The sequence below is a fragment of the Rhinolophus ferrumequinum genome, chromosome 10 (assembly GCF_004115265.2).
Source record: "Rhinolophus ferrumequinum isolate MPI-CBG mRhiFer1 chromosome 10, mRhiFer1_v1.p, whole genome shotgun sequence".
Taxonomy (NCBI): Eukaryota; Metazoa; Chordata; class Mammalia; order Chiroptera; family Rhinolophidae; genus Rhinolophus; species Rhinolophus ferrumequinum.
In genome coordinates, this window is record NC_046293.1 from 32,163,493 (window position 1) to 32,183,677 (window position 20,185).

Here is a 20,185-nt window from a genome sequence, read left to right on the forward strand (position 1 = left end):
AGTTATTACTTAATGTGCTCTAGTTATGTGTCAAATACTGTTATAAGAGTTTCAATGTTTTCATTCATTTAATCCTCATAGCAGTTCTATAATGAAGATGCTGTTGTTATACCCATTTTAGAGACGAAGACCTGAGGTACAGAGAGGTACAGTAGTTTTCCTAAGGCCTGAGTCTGATCTAGGCAGTCTGGCTCCATAATCCATTTATGCTGTAGCATCTCATATTCTTACTTGTATTTTTGTTACGCACTTATTTGTCAACGAGTTTGGACTTTTCTTTTTTAAATTTTAAATTTTCCTACAGGATCCAGCAAATAGCCTCAAAAAATATTTGTTGAATGAATAAAAATATTAATGGTAGTCAAGGAAATTAAATCTCAACCCAGTTTTCTTTGTTTCTTCTTTTTAAAACTGGGCGGCAATATGTATAACATTTTCAATAAATTTCCAAAAGACAGTATTTTTATTTAAATGCAGAAAAAAGTTGTAGGCGAAGAAATGTGTACAAAAGGGGTGTAAAAACAGTCAAAGAAGTTACGCCTCCAGTGTCACAAATGTGAGGTAGTGTTGTAGCAAGTTAAAACCTGTTTTGTTTTTTGCTTTATGGGATAATACCCACACCTCAATAAAACTTTGCCTTGTCAGGCAAATGATCTTGGTTGTTGTTGTTGCCGCAAGACTTTCTGATTGTGTTGTATAATGAGAAAAGGACAACTGATGTAGTGAGTTACTTTGTCAGGAGCTTTAAGTCAGTTTGTAGAGATAAAAATACCTCTTAGGTCCCAAGGCTATGTCTCAATCATGAGTTTCCATAATGTACTCTGTCCAGTTCTGTGGTAGTAAAACTTTCAAAAACGTATGTGTTTTCTTGCTTCCTTGAGAAAGAGTAAGCAGGAATTTCTAATTGAGTAAATCAAGCCAATGTACAAAGCAACCATTATAATAGTTTCCTCGAGGCCTATTTTTTGATGATAATGAAACTGGTAACACTGTCTTATGTCTGATTCTGTTCCTGCATCAAAAACAGACTGTCTTCCAGGCAGGTGGTACAAGTGTAGAATTGACTTAGTACCTGAATAAAAATGTTTATTGGTAAATCACACTCTGTAGAAAACCAGTTAGATTTTATAACTTTTTTCATAATGAAATCAATCTATATACTGATAGAATATAAGTCACAAACTATCGCTCAAAAATGTATATTCATGCAGAGTTGAAATTAGGACCTAGGCAAGGAAACTAGAGTTAAATTTCTATTTGTTTTCTTACTCATATAACTTGGTTGTTGATTTATTTTTTCATGTTCATTAACACGTTCTAGAGTCTGATTTTATTTATTGTGCTAGAATTTAACATTATCTTTCATGAAGCACAAATACAGTTGACCCTTGAACAACACAGTTTGAACTGCACGAGTCCACTTATACGTGGATTTTTTTCAATAGCATACTATACATGAATTTTCCTTCTGAACATTTTCTTTTCTGTAGCTTACTTTACTATAAGATTATAGTATATAATACATATGACATACAAAATATGTGTTAATTGACTGTTTATGTTATTGTAAGCCTTCCAGTCAACAGTAAGCTATTAGTAGTTAAGTTTCTGGGGAATTAAAATTTATAAGTGGATTTTTGACTCTGCAAGCGTTGGCACTGCTAACGCCCACATTGTTCAATGGTCAACTGTGTTTTCAAATTTAATTTTATATTAGTTACCATTGCACAGTAGTACAAAATTAGTAAATTTGGGGTTTTTATACTACATATTGTACATTTACTCTTTGACTTGAAATTTTTCTAGAACTGTAACAGTTAAGGTAAAAATATAGTTAAAGCGTCCAGAGCCTATTAAAAAATTCGCTACTCAGAATACATTTTTTTCCTATCAAGTGAAGTTATCTTCAAGCACCTTGAGAGAGTTCAGATATTCAAAGGAGATATAAATATAGCCAAACATTTCACCTAGAGCTCAGAAGTTGAGATTTCATATGATACTAGGGAAAGGGAAGAAAGATTACCTGTTTTAATGTCCACATCACTATGGCCTCTTAGATTGTGTCTCTCTCTTTGACTTGTGTTTGGTTGTATAAATGAATTTATTAGCATTAGCCCATTCTCCAGGAGTATATACTTTTTTATTTATTGTGCAAACATTTATATACATCCCTGCTGACAGATTCTTTGAGATGTAGGTATGTGTGACTGCAGTTTTGTTGGTCGCACTAATTATTCCTGATTTGTGGTACTGGAACTACCTGAGTAGGGAGGTTGGGAGAAATCTCTGAGGAGGTAACATTTGGGCAGGACCCTAAATCATGTAAATTGGTGAGACACACAAGTTATGACATTTTAGAAGGAGGAAGTAATGGCTACCAATCTCACAAAAATTGGAAAGAACTTAAGAACTGGAAGAAGAAATAAATTAAGGGGAATATAAAATGGCTAAGCCAGTGTCTTACTAAACTGACCTTAGAGGGCCAACTTTGTTCATCAATGACCTGAGAACTGTATATTTTCACATTAGAAGGTTCTGAATCCTGTTACCAAGCAAGTGTATTTTAGTAGCTGCTACCTCTGGGGAAGAAGATTCTAGTGGTATCAAGGACTTTTCATTATAATTGGTCCCTTTCTAGGCAGGAGTTTATGGATTAATTTGATGCTTAAATCATTCAACTCTTCCAATTACTTTCTTCTGAGAATTTGCTGTGTTGTGAAATTTTAGCTCTACGTGTTTCCCCAAAAATAAGACCTAGCCCGACAATTAGCACTAATGTGTCTTTTGGAGGAAAAATCAATATAAGAGCCAGTCTTATTTTACTGTAACATAAGACCGGATAATATAATATAATATATACCAGGTCTTATATTAATTTTTGCTCCAAAAGACTCAGTAGAGCTGATTGTCCGGCTAGGTCTTATTTTGGGGGAAACACGGTAATAGAACACCAAGATGGTAACATGGAGCGGCCCTTGAATATTTCTTGGGTAGTAAATTGAAAATATCTGAACTGTTACGTCAGTGTCAAATGAGGATGACTAATCTAGTGTTTAGGAGAAGTTGTTGGCCCAACACGTTGCCTTACTTAGTGGCATAGTTTGTTTCTATACTGAATTTCAGTTGATATAGTGGTTAGTGCAGTAAGTATTTAAAATCTATCTCAGGTTCTATCATCAGGTGTGTGTGTTTAATTTCTGTGAGTCGATTTATTCTGTACCTGATTACCACTTTTTAAAAGAAGATAATGAGGGTGTGAGAGACCATATTTTCGAATTATTTTAAATTTACTTTTGTAATTAGTGCTGCCTTGGTGTTGCTCTTTAAATCGTGAAGGTATGTGATATGCCAAGATAAGTGAATTTGGAAATTTGGGACGAAAAGAAAATGTATTCTTATTTTGTCTCTGTGTAACTGTGGTCAAATACTGTATAATAATATATTTGGTCTTTGTCCCAGGTTCCTGGCACAGAGCTCCTCAAACCCTTGGAATATCCTGAGTGATAGGAGTGTCTTTTGTGATTTATGAGGTGACTTAGAGTGGGGACCCTAGATAGCCTCAGGATGGAGATTGTTACCAGAGGGTTAAAACTTTCAGCCCCGCTCACTGGCCCGCTGGAAATGGGAGGTGGTTGGTGGAGGGCAGGTTGCAGATTAAGCACTATAAAAACTCTTGAACAAGAGTTGATGAGCTACCAGGTTGGTGAATGAATCTACTTGCCAGGAGCTGGTGCATCCCAGTTTCATGGGGACAGAAGCTCCTGAGCTTAGGACCCTTTCGGACCCTGCCCTATGTACCTTTCCATCTGACTATTCATCTGTATTCTTTATAATATCCTTCAGAGTAAATTGGTAAACCTAACTAAATGTTTCTCTGAGTTCCGTGAGGCCCTCTAGCAAATTAGTCAGATCCGAAGAGGGAGTCATGGGAATCTTCAGTGTACATTCAGCATGTGAGAAGCACAGGTGACTACCTGGACTTAGATCGGCATGTGGGAAGTGAAGGCACTCCTGTGGGACTGAGCCTTTCACCTGTGAATTCCTGCGCCATCTCCAGGTAGATGGTGTCAGAATTGAGTTAATGGCATGGTGGTGTTAGAAAAACCACACTTTGTAAGTACACACCTGTGCTCTTCTTTTTTTTATTATTTCTTTTTTTTAATTTTTTATTTACTATTATTTTTTTTATTGGGGAATATTGGGAAACAGGTGTTTCTCCAGGGCCCATCAGCTCCAGCTTGTTGTCCTTCAATCTAGTTGTGGAGGGCGCAGCTCACTGGCCCATGTGGGAACCGAACCGGCAACCCTGTTGTTCAGAGCTCGCGCTCTAACCAACTGAGCCATCCCGCCGCCCCCCACTTGTGCTTTTCTCGCTGTATTCTTTTTATACTAGTGTTTTTCTGCTCTGAAAGATTTGTGTTAGGTGATTTAAGAGATGAAAATCAGTAATCAACTGATGGAACCGTTGAGTGCTTTGTGTTATACAGCACCGTTAGACACTGTAGGGAAGAGATTGCTAGGAGAGCTGTTTCTTCCCCATTAAAAGAACTTCTACTTTGGATATTAGTGATGAACAAGTTGGCACCAAATTAGGGAGACAGATTATTGGGCACTGGATTGAGTCTTTGAATGAAAGCCTGTTTTGCAAAGTTGATACTGGGGAACCAGGTCACATAAATAAGGGACAAGGGTGGCCTTTTCAATACCTTGTTTTTGTACACCTGAAACTAAAGTAAAATTAAAAAGTGAGTGGCCAAGAGTTTTAAATGCCACTGAGAAGTGAAGTAACAATAAGAACTAAAAAATAATATCACAACTTCACCCTCAGACATTGTCAGAAACATGCCTGAGGGATGCATTGAATCATCATTTTTGGCAAATACTTTGGAGGCCCTCACTGGACTTTTTTTTCCTGTGGCTTTTTAGTGAAGTAGGATTCCTGCCCTAAAGCACAGAGATACGTGAAAAGAAAATCATGATTAATTGAAATTTAGGACCCCCACTGATTTAAACAAATTCATTAGCTCTGACAAAGTGGTGGAGCAATTCATCCACAGTCTGCCTCAATTTCCTTTCCTAAAAAGCGGTTTGGACAGAAGTAAGAAAGCTAAACCAGCCATCGCTGACGTTTGAGAAAAGCAGGGCAGAATTTTATAAGGCACTTAAGAGAAATGCCCTGTTGGTGTTACTAGTCCCTTAAATGAATAGTTTCTCTGTTAATTGGGCACCTTTTGTAGGTGTAAATTTTAGATTGCATCTTAAATTTGAGCTTTTACAGCTACTGCTACCTCTAACTGAAATCTCATGAAATAGTCAGGTCAGCTGTTATTTACTTTGTTAATAAGCCCTTTCCAGAGTGCCTCAGACATTAGCCACTTCCTCTTCTGTGCTCTGCAGATCAGGTTATGCTATAATGATCTGTTTACAGCTCTGTCTTCCCGATTAAACTGTCAGTTCCAGGCTGTTAATGGTCTTGAGAGGAGGGCCCTTATCTTATTCCCTCTATTATGTCCATAGCCTGACCACAGTGCTTTCCTGTGGAAGTCTTGTATCGGTGGCTGGGTGATAAAGGGGCCCGACCGAGCCTCCCAGGTCCTAGAGAAAAACCGTGTTTCCCCAAAAATATGACCTAGCCGGACAATTAGCTCTGATGAGTCTTTTGGAGCAAAAATTAATATAAGACCCGATATGTTTCTATTATGTTATATTATATTATATTATATTATATTATATTATATTATATTATATTATATTATGTTATATTATATTATACCTGGTCTTATATTATAGTAAAATAAGACCGTTTCTTATATTAATATTTGCTCCAAAAGACTCATTAGAGCTGATTGTCTGGCTAGGTCTTATTTTCGGGGAAACACGGTAATGCAGGGTACTGGTAGCTTCATAAACCAAATACCTGGTCAACTTGTTAGTTCTAAGTATTCCTGGTAATCTTTCACGTTCTCTTGACAGATTTCTGCTGCTTCATTATTACTGTTTTTCTCCTAACATCATATGCAGAACCACTCTGCCAGCTATATAATTCAGCAAACATATTATGCTGCAGTGTTATTAAAGAAATGTCTGCTTTCAGATGGGGTAATTTTATAGCCTATACAACAATGAGTACACCTAAACCAGATCTGCTAGAATAATATAAAACTTCCTTCTTAGTGTGATTTAGAGGTGTTTTGTTATAACTATCCTGATGGTGAGAACAGTTGAAGACTTTATTATGTAATAGAAGGTCAAATTGATTTGAGGGTAAGGATAAGAAGCTTACTCCATTTTAACCTTCACATACTCTGTTTATAGGTTATCATTATGTCCTTTGAAAAGGGCTGTCCTTTGTTTTCACTGTGGAAAAACGTCATTTTCTTGACTTCTTTCTGATGTTTTCAAGAATGGATTTTGGTTTTCTTAGTGTGAGACGTTTAAACTGAACATAATGGGTACTAGCAAAACCTTCGCTTTGGAAAAAATGGCAAAGATCATGAATCACTGCTTTTCTAAAACATATGCCAACCCTTCTGGTTATAACAAACTGTGTTGGCTTGCTTGTCTGTATTTCAAACTACATGATGAAACAGTTTTATTTTCTCAACTTGAAATGCTATTTTAAAATTTTTTATAGCAGTTTCACATGAAAGGAATGTTTTAATGCCAGTGATGTTACATGCCAGATTAGTTGTAAGACAACTCACATTGCAGTATCTGAACATATTTATGTCATTAGCATTCTAATAAGATATCTACAATATGTTTTGTAAAATGGTTTGTCCATACTGTTTAGAATCACCATTTTGGATGAAGGACGTGAAATACAGAGGAAATATATAGTTGGTTATTAAATATGAGTTAACATTTAATTAAATACATGTGGTAGACACTGTTCCAATTGCTTATGTGATTTTTCTCATATAATTCTCACAAAAATCCCAGGAAGATTAAACTATCTTTATTTTTCATACAGGAAATTAAGTCATGGAGAGGGTGTATAACTTGCCTATGGTCAGAGAACTATTGAGAAGAGGAGCTGAGCTTAAACTTGTGTCATTGGACTCTAGAATCTGTGTCCTTGTGACCATTAAGCTAGACTGCTTCCTGTGAAGAAAGGCTTAACCTTACTTGCAATTACAACACACACAATTAGACCCGTGTGATGGCATGTATTTTCTGTTAGATTTGCAGAAAAGAGTAATTTTCAATATCCAGTATGTGGGGAAAAGAGAAATCTAATGTGTTGAGGTACAAATACAAATATACCTCTTTTTGGAGAACCAAGCATGTGAATATTGAAAACACCCACGTGCTTTGACTTATCCATCCCACTACTATGAATTATCCTACACAGCTAAACAGAAAAATACAAAGATGTCTGGACAGTTACATACATTAAGTATTGTTTATAATAACAAAAAATTAGAAGTTAAGTGTCAGTAGGAAACAAGTTTAGATAATTGTGATGGGCAGCCATCAAAAAAAGGACCAGTTAAGACTATAATTACTGACATGGAAAGCTGTTCATGACATACTGTTGAATGAAAAAACTGGGTGACACAACATGTATAGTTGGATTTTCATATATTGAATAAATATATGTTTATATATACAAATATATGTTTATATATACAAACTCTGGACTAAAAGGATATTTACCAAAATGTTAACAGTTGTTTACTGCTAGATTGTATAACTTAGTGGTCGAATGTATGGGCAGTGGAGACCCTTTTCCCGGGTTTGAATCCTGCTCAATCTCTTATAAGCAGTAGGCAAATGCCATAACTGCCCCCAGTTTCCTTAGTAAAATGAAGACAATTACAGAACCTCTATCATTGGATTATGAGGCTCAAATGAGTTTATAAAATGCTTGACATAGTAAGTGATCAATAAATCTGCGTAGCTGTTACCATTTCTGGGTGGTGGAACTCCAGGCAATTTTAGCTTTCCTTACACCTTTTATTGGTTGAATTTTTGAAATAAATAGGTATGTATCAACTTTGGAAACAACAACAGAATATTTTGAAAGACGTCATTTAAGTTGGTATTCTGATAGTTTTGACAGGAAATGCCTACTTATTTGAGCTAAGGTTATTTAAGTTTCTCACTGAACATTTGCCTTAAGAGCTATTTGCAAACCTATCTGCTGGTATTTTACCCTATGCTATATGCCAACTTTAAGGGAATTGAAATCACATTTTTTTCCTCTTATTGCCAGAAGGCATGCATAATCACAAGAAATTCTTCCTGAGGAAGCTGCCTTACTTTGCAGCTGCAACGACATGTTAGTGTGTGACGTCAGTCTGGTGTCAGGCTTGCCGAGGGGCAGGCCCGCCTGACAGCCACAGTGCATTTCCTTAGTGTTTACTCCCCACAGTGCTCATTTGAGAGCAGCTCAAAGACAAAGGAGTCCTTTTTTATTTATTCCAGTATCCTTTTTGCCTGTAGTTGAATGTCTCTTTACGAATGTGATTTTGATGAAGGCTGGTGAGTAGTTCTTACTACTTTTATGTGTTAGTAATAAATAACTAATGGCTAAATGAGCAGTAGTCCTTTTTTTCTCAGTTAATGATGCTGTGGTAAATCATCTTGGTAGCCCTAGTGCCAGGCACAGTGCCTAGTGCAGAGGATTTACAGACTATAAATGTTTCTATAACTGAAGTATTGTTGCAGAGATGTAAATACATCATTAGGTTTTCAGATGACTGGCATTGTAAGATGTAATCTTCCTCTTCATCTCTTCTTAACTTTAAACTACATAAAGGCAGAGGAGTTGCGAATTGCTTTAAAGCCTAAAGAATTTCATTAAAAATATTTCATTTATTTTTTTAACTTATTCGAACAAGAAACTTAATTTTTTTTTTCTTAAAGAACTGAATGAATAATTATCAGAAGTTGCTATGGAGATGCTGACAATATCATTATATTATGCTTTTATTTAAAAAGTGTATTGATATAGTCTAAATTAACAGTTTGTTGAAGCTGCTAATATTTATTTAACTGTACAGTTATTTAGGCTGTTTCAATGAGATTCAAAATAGGAATCCTTATTAACCTAAAATTTGACAGCAATGTAATGACACGAGATTATTTTAAACAATATTTTTACATTGAAATAAATTAAAGTTGCTACTGCTATTGATTGTAAAAGCTGGGCAACAGTATCTTTAAAAGATTTCTTATTAGCAATATTCGTGTCTCTTTGAATTGCACTATTTATGTAGTTGTTTTGAAAGCATTAAAGAAGCAGGTTATATTAAGATTTTTTTATGTAGCTATTATAACTTTTTTCTCCATTTTTAGTGGAGGAATGATACTTTAGTTTCATACTATTTATATGGTACGAACTGAAGTCTTTAAAATCTTTTATACCTTGCCATTTTGAGCATAATTCTTTTCATGCAGGTTTAGTAGCAGCCTTGTGATTTCAAGGTCCTTTAGAGGAATTTTCAAACAAAGTTTTCTCTTAAAGAACAGGCATTTTCTACTTTTTAAGTCTAGTTGAGGAAAAGGCGATATGGAAATTCTTAATAAATATGTTAAATATTTTCATTACCAGTTCTCTGAAGCAATTAAAAAATAAGACTTGTTATACATATTTTTATGTGAATAAGATGGTTAAGTATTGAAAGGAAATTATCTAAATCAGCTTTTTGTATGTGAATGTGCAAAGATACCACATTTGAGGAATTAGCAATAACTGCCTTGTTATGATTCCTAGTACATTGTACCACTTCTATATTTAGAAGCATAAAAATACAGAAGTAGGGTTTCAAGTTCATTTTATTTGACTTGACGGCCTTAATTCAAGAGCCACAATTTTTCCCTTAGGTTGCAGAATTTTCAGCTTCTAGCTGAAAATTGTGCCCAAAGCTAGAAAATTTACGTATATGGAAAGCTCATGAATATTTTTATGCCTTTTAAAAATTTATCTTGAATGCACTTAAAATATTTTATCATGGTTTTAAAGTAGCCTATATTTTAAAATTAATAAGTTATTGTAGTATTGATGAATTGGAATATATTCACTATACATTTTAAACAAAGATGTTTTTGAGGCATTGTGACATCAGTGGTAATTGCCTAAAGAGCACTAAAGTTCATGGGAGAAGCTACTTGAACTTTTTTGTAAGGACAGGAAGTTAAAGCTGGCAAAGAACAAGAGAGGGTGGGGGTGAGCAGAGCTGCTGGGGGGAGTAACCTGACATTGACAGGAAGGTTTTATTCAAGACTAAAGCAATAGAAATTAAAGTACTTCTTTGTTTTCTAAGGAGTAAGTTATGTTTTAAGGAGCCCTTTCCACCAGTACTGAAACCTGGTGGAAAGTATAATTGTACTGTTTATTCTTCAGGTTTGAAATTTAGGTTAGTGAACTCAGATGGAATAGTATTCTTTAAGCCATTTATAGTCTTGAGCTATATTTTTATTTCCTAGTGGTAGACAGTACAAAACCTTGGGCATTTTAGATGGTTAATAAATATTTGAGCATAAATGAATGAATTGATTAAGCAAGTTAAATGAATGAGGAGAATAGTTTGATCTTTGTATTAGAGAGATTCCATCTTCACTGTGATAATGAAAACCTGCCAGTTATCTAACCAACTACTAAGATGCCATGGTCTTGTACTCCGTTAGAAGGCACTGTGTCTCTGAAGTATAATGCTGCCATTAGGGTGTGCTGCAGTAGTCACTGCATTTCATTGCTGGCTCTACACTCTGTATTTGTGTCTCTGCTATAGAAAGTGGGCCTTACCCTGCTATTCTGGGTCAGGTTTCTATCTCCTGCCTCTTCTGTAAGTGAGAGATTTCTCAGTGCTTGAGGGATAATGACTTGCTGACTAAACTGAGCCTTAATTAAGTGCTGTGTGCCTCACATAATTCCATTACTATTTGGACCTTTTCAGAGTTATAAAAATCATATTATTTTGAAGTCAGAGTGACAGGAATGGAACAAATACATTATTTCAAAATATGTAACAAATTTTGTATACATAAATATGCTGTTACCAGAGCCTAGATTTTCAGCCCCATTTCTGTGCTGAACGCTCACCACACCTGACCACTGCTGATGGTAAGGCCCAGTTCAGATGGCCGCCACCTCTGTGACATATCCTCTGTTTTTCCCCTTTCTAAGCAAGATCCATCCCTAATCCATTTCCTCTTTATATTTTTATTTATTACTCCTGTTTGTTTATAATATTAGGGCTATTTTTTCAATGCCTGTCTCATACTGAATGATGAAAGTATCAAAATTGCACTACAATTTTGAAAGAAAGTCTACCATTTTTTTAATAAAACCTTTTTGTTTCATAGAGCTGTTACTTGACTTATTAGTAATTATCTTTTTGTTTTTGAAGTTAATTGTTTAGCTATAGCTTGTGCAGTATTAAAAGGATTGAATACTATTCAACAAAGAAGAGTAGTGATTTTTTTTTTAATTGGAATTGAGCTCTAGGTTCTATCATTCTGACCCTATTGGAAAAAAGTGTTTCGTCTACTATAAAATGATTGGATCTTTTTTGAAATTGCGTGCTAATATAGGTTAGAATTAGGTTAACGTTTTTCACATATGACCACACATAAAAGAGACGATGCCTAAATTTAACTTTTTCTAATTTGTTTGCTTCCTTCCCAATGGTATCGTGAACTTCCATTCAATACATGTTACAATAAAACATTAGTAATTAGCATTCATTAGGGAGTGTTAGAGTTGTCTGAATTAATGAAATTCCAAGTTATATATTTTTAAGTGTCGCATTTTTGCTTTTAAATGCCAAGAAAAATATTTCTAACTACTGACATGTTTCTGAGTTGGGGTTCTGCTGAGTTTTATTTTAAAACCCCAGTAGACTTTTGTTATTAATCATATTTTTGGGGTGACCGGGTAGTTCAGTTGTTTGGAGCGTGGTGCTAATAACACCAAGGTTGCTGGTTGAATCCCCGCATGGGCCACTGTGAGCTGCACCCTCCTTGGAAGGAAGGAAGAGAGGAAGGGAGGAAGGAAAAAATATATATATATATAATATATAATATAGATGATTATACTTTTTCAAATAAGCATTCTTTTAGACCGCTAAAAATACCTGTTAGCATTTTCATTCTGTTACGTGGTTCTACAAGTGCTTTTTGTGTAGATCATTCAATAGTAAATAGTGTGGAAACCATTGTATTTCATAGTAAAGGTAGGGCAGAGAACCAACATCTTTTTAAAGCAAGGAAGTGACATAATTTTACTTCTTTTCAAAAAATCTCACTCTACTAGCACATTCAAGTTTAGTTAATATTTGTTTGGTGACGGCTTTATTAGGTCCAGGTAATGTACCTTGGTGCTACTGGTACTTTATCTTTTCAAAGCCCTATGGGGTAGGATTTTTGTTGTTGTTGGTATTGTTTCAATTCCTGTTTTACAGAAGGAAGTTGAGGCTCAAGTGAGGAGTATGGTTTAAATTGGGGAGAGCCTGGCTATCGTGAGATGAGTTAGGATCCTTTTCGGACATAAGAGCCTGAGCTAAGGCACTAATAGGTAGACATGGTGTTAGCCATCTACTCTCACAGGGTGGTTTCTGGGTGGCAACCAGAGATGTCACCGAAAATTACTTTGGTAGATTACAAATTACTTTGGTGGTTGTGTGTATTCTAAGAATCATATTTATGTTTTATCCATAAAGTGCCATTTAAACTTCCCTTTTAAAAAGTTCAGAATCACTCAAATGACTCACAAGTGAAAGATTATTCTAAATTATTGCAGGCATTTTTGCTTATAATGTAATTTATCAAGTAATTTAAAATGTAACTGTGCCATAACACTCAGGATGGATAACAGTTATGAATGTGATAGGTACATTTTATTTGTAACCGGCATGGTGTTAACTGAATTTTTCTTATGCTACTTCCAAAATTATTTAACATCTATTAAAAAGTGTTTAGTTGGTAGGTTTTAAATGTGTATGTTGGTTTTATTTAATAAAGTTTTTTAATGAGATGATTTAGAAATTCTCTGTAAATAAACCAAAAACAAATAGATGAATTTGTATGTGAGCCTCATATTTAGAATTTTTTTCTTTATTATTCCTAGTCTATAATAATGTGTCAGCTTTGTATTTGAAGCATTACATCATACTCATATTTTCCCACTGGGAAAAGCAAGATTTTCAGTTCGTCTTTTATAAAACCCATGTTTTACAATTGTTATTTGTACTTAAATTCTTTGGTACCTAAAATCAGGAATATGTGAGGTAACATTTATGAATATATTGTGGTAATTTTGTCTGAGCAGCAAAGAGTGGAACAAGATTGTCAAGCTTTAGAGACTAGGAAGATGGAAACGAGATTCTGGCCTTAAAATTAGAATCAGAAAAGGTTTCATTACTGTGCTTCAGACAGAAGTAGACTTGAGGTGACGCTAGGCAGTGAGATGGAGGAGGAAAGAAGAGGAGCAGTGAGGGAGGCTGCATGTTCACAGTCCATGGAAGAGGGAAGAGACCTGCCCCTATGGAAAGTATAGTGTTTTGTTTGTTTGTTTTTGTACCATTGAGCAGAAACATGGGAGAAGATGTAGGGCAGAACTGAGGGCTGTGCTGAGTCCAGGAAGGGGCAGCAGTTGAAAGGTGGGATCTGGAAAGGATGTACCTCGAGGCGTGGAGGCACCTCTTCCTCGCCGTGTCCCCTTGTGACTTCTGATAACTTTGTAAATACTGTGAGCCTCAGTTTACCCATTTGTAAAGCAAAGATAGTAATACCTCAAATTGTCTAAATGAAATCGATCGTCAAGTTTCAAGTATAGGCTGTGACAACTGAGAGTGAGTAGCCCTGAAGTTTGATGTTCAAGTGCTACGTATTAAGGTGATGATTTTAAAATTTATTGCTACAGTGAGGATCAGTGAGGTGCTCACACCTGATGAATTATTTCTTTTCCTTTAGGAAACCTGAGATTTTCCATTTTCTAAATGATGAGAGAAGAGAGGGTAGAAGATAAAGGGTTCAGACCTTAAGGAGAATCTGTAGATGGTGGGTAAATGAATCACTGAGGTTTGGGCAGGATGTCTGGAAGCAGTTCTAAGTTAAAGGCAAATGGCATTTAGAACTAAATGTGGGGAAAGGAACTATATACTTTTCATGTTTTGCAAAAAAAAAAAAAAAAATTATAATTTTTAGATTACTAACTCAGTGGTTATGTCTTCATATAACTCAGGCACAAGAATTTGGTTTCTCAAGAAAAGACAGGGCTTTTTTAGTGTTTTTCTTTTGTTCTTAAAACATTGCCTTTAATTGTAGGCACAATTTTCCATGCCAGCATATTTTCAGTTTAAAAATAAATTGCACAAACAAGTCATTGTGGTAGTCAGATTTCAACATAATATTTTTCTCCTTTTTATTAAAATGAAAATAAACTAAAATGGTTATCTGTATAAATCATTAATGAACTTTACATTTAATGGTATTAAACATTACTTGGACCACCATAGAATCGATTGATTTAATAAATAAGATAACTAATTTAATAACTAAGTCACTGCTTCAAATACGGAGTTTTTTTTAACCTAATTTGAGACCGTTTGAGTCTCAAATTTATAAGACTTTATGATTTCTATTGATAAAAGTTCTTCAATTTTAAAACAAGTTGGAGAGTATAATTGTCTGATAGTATAATGAAACCAAGGCCAGACTGAGAATGTCTGTACAAGACTCTTTTTGGTTTGAGTAGAAGGATACTGAAAACAAAAGAGTTGTAAGTACACATCTGAGTTGTTGGCTGTATAGTTTTCTGCCTGAATTTGAGAAATACAATAGCTTCCATAATTTCCACAACCCTTTTGCTTTGCTCCAATCTAACGACATTGTGGGTATGTGGCTTCTTTTATGGGTTGGGTCTGTGCAGAAGTCCAAGTCATGACACAGGCTGGCTTTGTTACCAGGGTTGCCAGAAGAATTGCCAAACCACCATGATACTCTATTTTTCTTATACTAAATTAAATCCTTCTTTCTTTCTCAAAGGAAATACACGATTCAGAGCATGTCCAAATGGTTTGCATCTGAGTTTAATAAGAGATAGCCACAGTCTCTTCTGTGGGAGAGAGTTTTCTAAAATACATATTTTTTTGTGCCTAGCGGATAAATTTTCAACCTCATTGCCATCGTTACACATATAAAACACTACCTAATAAAGCTTGCTTTGTCTAACGTATCACTCAGAACAATTATATCAACTGTTATTGAAATTATGTTAATATTAATAGCAATTTCAACATTTATTTCTTAAATTAGAAAACAATTTTGTATTAAAGCAGTCACTGTGGTTACCCATGAAATAAAGGTGTTTTTGAAAAAAACAAAACAAGAACAAGTACTCCCACAGGAGAGAATTGCAATACTAACAAATAGCCAATATGTAGTTACTAATTGGCCAAAACATTTTTTAAAAATTTTCTGAGTGGAAATAAAACATAAGGAATTCTTTAAATTCAGGTTAAGCCTCTTTACTTTCACAGACCTTCCCAAAGGAAAAAAATAGGTAAAACCATTTTTCTTTTTTACCAAGTAAAACAAGAGAGATCTAATTTTGAATGCTAGTGCAAGTATTTTCTTAGAACTTACGTGAGTTGCTTTCTCTAAGAAAAATGAGGTGTTTTCTTAACTACTAGCCTGTCCCTTCCCCTTCTTTCTTGCTGTTAGAATGTACCTCATTTTATTCACTTTCCTCTTAGTGGGCCGCAGGCAAAGTTGAGGCCCTTGACTGGGGTAAGTTCACTTACCATTGATTGAATTAGGCATAGACTCTTAATATATCTATCTAATGACAATCTATAAAAAGATGGCCAGGGAGATTTTGGGAAACTTGTTGAAAAGATATATGTAAAGAGAAACTTTCCTTTCACCTCTGGACCTTGTGGTCTGCGTGTGATATTTCGGACTACAACAGTCCGTTTGTGACTGTGAGGGTACCTAACTAAATAAGACAAGCCAATCGTTGCTACCATATAACATGATTGTGAGTGGTCGTATCTCATGGAAATCACAGTGTTCTTATTTTAAAATCACAAGTAGCTCCTTTCCATACTTCCGTACTTGGTTCAGAGAATTATAATATGTACTGATAAGTGTAGCATTGCTCTTAATTAGTAAATCTAGTATTTAGTACAGTTTATTTTTGTAAAAATCAAACAAATATCAATGTTTTAAAGAACTTCTTATGAAAGTATTTTTACCTGTATGTAAGTATCAGATAGAAGATTTATGGTTTTTTACACTCAACAAAGATTGCATAGTTTTGGCCTATTGTTGGATAGCCGGACTTTTAATACTAGATTTCATTTGTCAGCCCCTATTTAATTGTGCTGAATCCTTTCATTTTTTTGCTTGTGTAGTTTGAGTAACATTCCATCCACTAATAATGAAATATTGCTTCAGTATTAACGACTTTTATCCTTGTACTAGAAATTTGAAACACCATATTAGCAAACATCTTTTATTCCTCTCAATTTCTAAACTCATAATTTTATTGGGGTTTATATTTGTAATGTGCATTTTGTACATCTGTTTAGTGGGGGCAGGAGGGTGTCTTTCCTTTCTTTAGAGGTGTCATTCATTGGCATACTCTGTAAGTCAGCTGAGGAAGACTGTAGCAGTGCGGACTGAACAAAAAAATCTCACTCCAGCGACCGTGAAAAGGGACAGAAATACCAACTTCCCCTATCTTCAGAGCGCTGCCGTACAATTTATTTGTTATATAAAAGCACCTGCTACTAGAGTTGATGCAAACCCTGTAAGTTGCTCTTACTGTAGATAGGTTATGGGATCTGTGTAGTTTATCAGCTTTCCCGTTTTATGTAGGCTACCAAAAAACTAAGAACTGCCTAAGAATAGCACAGCTTAGCCGAGCTTTTCGGTGCAATTATCTACATGATTCATTATTTGGTTCACAAATATATAAGATTTGAAAAGGAATTGGGTGGAATGATGAATTTCTATTCTATCTACGATAGACATGTCGTTTTTAATTTGGTATTTATATAATTTGATAGAAATACCTTTTTATGCACACACTGATTTATTCATCCTAAGGTCCTTTAAAACCAAATTATTATTGAATGAAATAGTTCCATAGCGGCTTTAAGCAGGTCTTTCATTTGATCTTCTTGTTATGGTAAATGATTAAATGTCTGGTAATAAATAGTGAAGAGGACATAATGCTGAAGACAAGCAATTTGTGTTGCTATTTGTCAGTTTCTTGATATCTTTTCCAAAAATGGCATTGAGTCAATCCTTTTATTTGGGCCTTTGATGCAGCATGATCTTCATATTGAGCGAGTGAGTATGTCCTATTTCCTTCAGTCCTGAACTCTGGACTAGCTGAGTTCATCTTTTTAAGTGTTTGTCACTATTTAAGAACCTTTTCACATGCATACTTCCTTTGCTAGCATAAAAACACAGCTAATCTTCCTTTGGAGCTTATATATTACAATTGCTTTTCTCCTTTATCTTTTTGACATATTAGGGGCAGATATTTTTACCAGGGCAGGAAAACCAAGAGGGATCACACACTTTATTCTTTTACAGTATATAATGAGTAGTGGAGTAACATGAGTTTTAAACAATTACTTGGGTAGGTGCTAATTTAAAGTGTTTTCATGTAAACACTTGACTGAAAGGTAATCTAATGATAACATATAATGAAAGTCCCGTACTTCAAAACAAAAATAAATACTTATCGAGGACTTACTTTGTTCCAGGGCATGTTTAATCTTCATAATCATCTCCACTAGAAAGTAATTAAGTTCCATGAGGACAAGAATTTTTGTTTTGTTTTGTTCACTGCTATCCCTAGTACCTAGACTAGTTCTGAAACAATTAACCAACAACCTGTAACAAAGCTCCTGTTACTAAATTGAGGAAATTAAGTTATGGAAAGGTACAGCAACTTGCCTAACTTCACATCACTAGTACATGAAGGAACTGGGATTCAAACCAAGTAGTCTCTTTCTAGAACCTGTACTCTCAACCGCCATTATTTCCCACAGCCTCTGTTGTCTCTAGAGAATTAGTAAATGTGGCTTATTCGTTAGAGGGCTATGATAGTCTAGTGCAGGGTTTCTTCAACTTAAGTGCTACTGACATTTTGACCTGAATACCTCTTTCATGTCAAAAGCTTTTCTGCTGATTATAAGATGGTTACCAGCATCCTTTGGCCTCTGTCCACTACATACCAGTAGCAACTTCCCAGTTGTGACATTCAAAAATACTGCCAGACATTTCCATATGTCTCCTGGGAGATAAAATCACTCCCCCTTGAGAACCACTGATTTAAACCTACCTATTAAAATATCCGAAACAGAAGTCCGGAAGTAGGAGTAAGGGAACACCTGGTGTCATCTTTAGAAAAGTTTGGACTTGCTGTGCCACAGTGAGTTCAGAGACAAGATGGGAATTAGTTTGTTTGGCGATCATAAGTATGTTTTATATCAAGACCTGAATTTTATCCCTTCTTTATAAGTATTCCTCTAACACAAATTTATATAAAACTGTATCTTTCCAGATTTTCCTTTTCATTTATGAAAAGCATAAAATCCCTGGCAAGGATTTTGAAAGTGATATCTTGTCTGTCAAAATGCATTTCTAGTAGGATAGAAGTATGTTAGTTCCTAATTTAATAGTACAGTTTTGCTGTAACACAACACATATGTTCCCGAAAGTAACCTCACTGTGCATAATCGGGCAATGAAAAGAAGAATGGGACTTCTGTGAAAAATGGGCTTTAGGAGCCTACCACTCAAAAACTTCCTTAGTGACACATACAGATAAATACAAGAACCTATTAAGTAATCGAACAGTTCCACACATGTTAATATAAATGGTTATAAAGTACAAAAATACTACAAATACACTTTGCCTTGAAAAAGACCTGCAGTTTGGAGAAGTGGACATTGGAAGGGTTTCAGCTTGTGAGTTTTTGGGAAGTGTGGAAGTAGGACGTGGATGGGTGTGTTTCACATAACCGAATGAACGATTATCTGAAATTAGAAAGTTGTATTACTACACGTGGATGGGTGTGTTTCACGTAACAGGCAATGAACTCACGTAGCTGGTAGATGTTTGAGGTTGTGCAGATGTGTGATTTTTGTATTGCTGTGTGGCTGGAATTCCATTGGGTGCAGTTCTCTGCATTCACCTAGAGTTTCTCAGACAAAATCAAGTGTGGAATTTATGTGATGCTCAGATTGTTCCCTAATATATAAAGTGCACTGGAAAACACTACTACCCAAGTGTTATAGTGAAACTGATGGTACTCTTGATCTGGATTTTGAGGCGCTTCCCCCAAAAAAATAAAAGCTGGGGACTACAAAAAAGATGGCCAGTGTGGGATGAAAACATATGCTTTGTAAATAATGCAGGGGACAAACTTTGGTAGAATTGAGGAAAGGCTGGCAGTCATTGTCTCAGCTGCTCTCCCCCATGGTCCTAAGCAGCCATTTCTCTTCCGAGCCAAGGACAGTGATCATGACCTGACACTTAACAGTGGGCTGGCCACCTCCCACAGTGCCCAGCTTCTATATGTATTAAAGAATCAGTGTATTATGTAGTAAAAGAATTCTGTGCCATTAACAGTGATGCCGTTGTGGAATCCCTCCCCAGCCCCCCCCAAAAAAATCACTTGGATTTCATTTACATTGATTTCATTTATTGGCTCAGTATTTGTTTAACTCATATTTCTTTTCTGTGAGTGATTTATAAATTATGTTTATCCTTTACTATAACAGTACTTAAAAATGCAATATACTATAAAAATGAAGTGTAAATGCCAATAGAATAAGGAATGGTTTTGAAATTTAAAAACGTATTTACAATACGTTTTTAAACATATAAAATGTATATAAAAATGCATTTACACAAGAGCCATGAGGATGGGCAGTCCTGTTGGGTAATGGAAAATTACCACGTTTAAACAGTCAAGACTGGAATTGAAATTTTGGTATATCGTACTTTTAATTCATTTTGGATGAAATGATTAGAAAACATTACTCTGATTTTTCTATTTGATAAGAATGTTTTATTAGGAGATGAGTTTTCTTATTCTAATTTCCTGTAAAACCTAATTTTTCTGAACTTGAATTTTATAGAAACCTAGTAATCTTCAGTGATTATAACCTAAAATACATCATTGTACAGATTTTGGGGACTTAACATTTTA

General features: G+C 35.1%; 1 protein-coding gene across 13 annotated transcripts in view; it reads left to right on the forward strand.

Moving 5' to 3' along the window:
* Positions 1–20,185, forward strand: part of PLEKHA5 (pleckstrin homology domain containing A5) — a 206,602-nt gene that overhangs the window by 102,746 nt on the left and 83,671 nt on the right. The window contains exon 1 of one of the 13 annotated variants that reach the window (XM_033116879.1): positions 8,343–8,487. The exons of 11 other annotated variants lie outside the window; for them this stretch is intronic. In XM_033116879.1, the coding sequence (XP_032972770.1) occupies positions 8,453–8,487 (35 nt within the window). In that variant the 5' untranslated portion in view covers positions 8,343–8,452. Of the gene's footprint in view, positions 1–8,342; positions 8,488–20,185 lie in introns of those variants that run through there. One more of the 13 variants, XM_033116883.1, reaches the window with a different exon arrangement.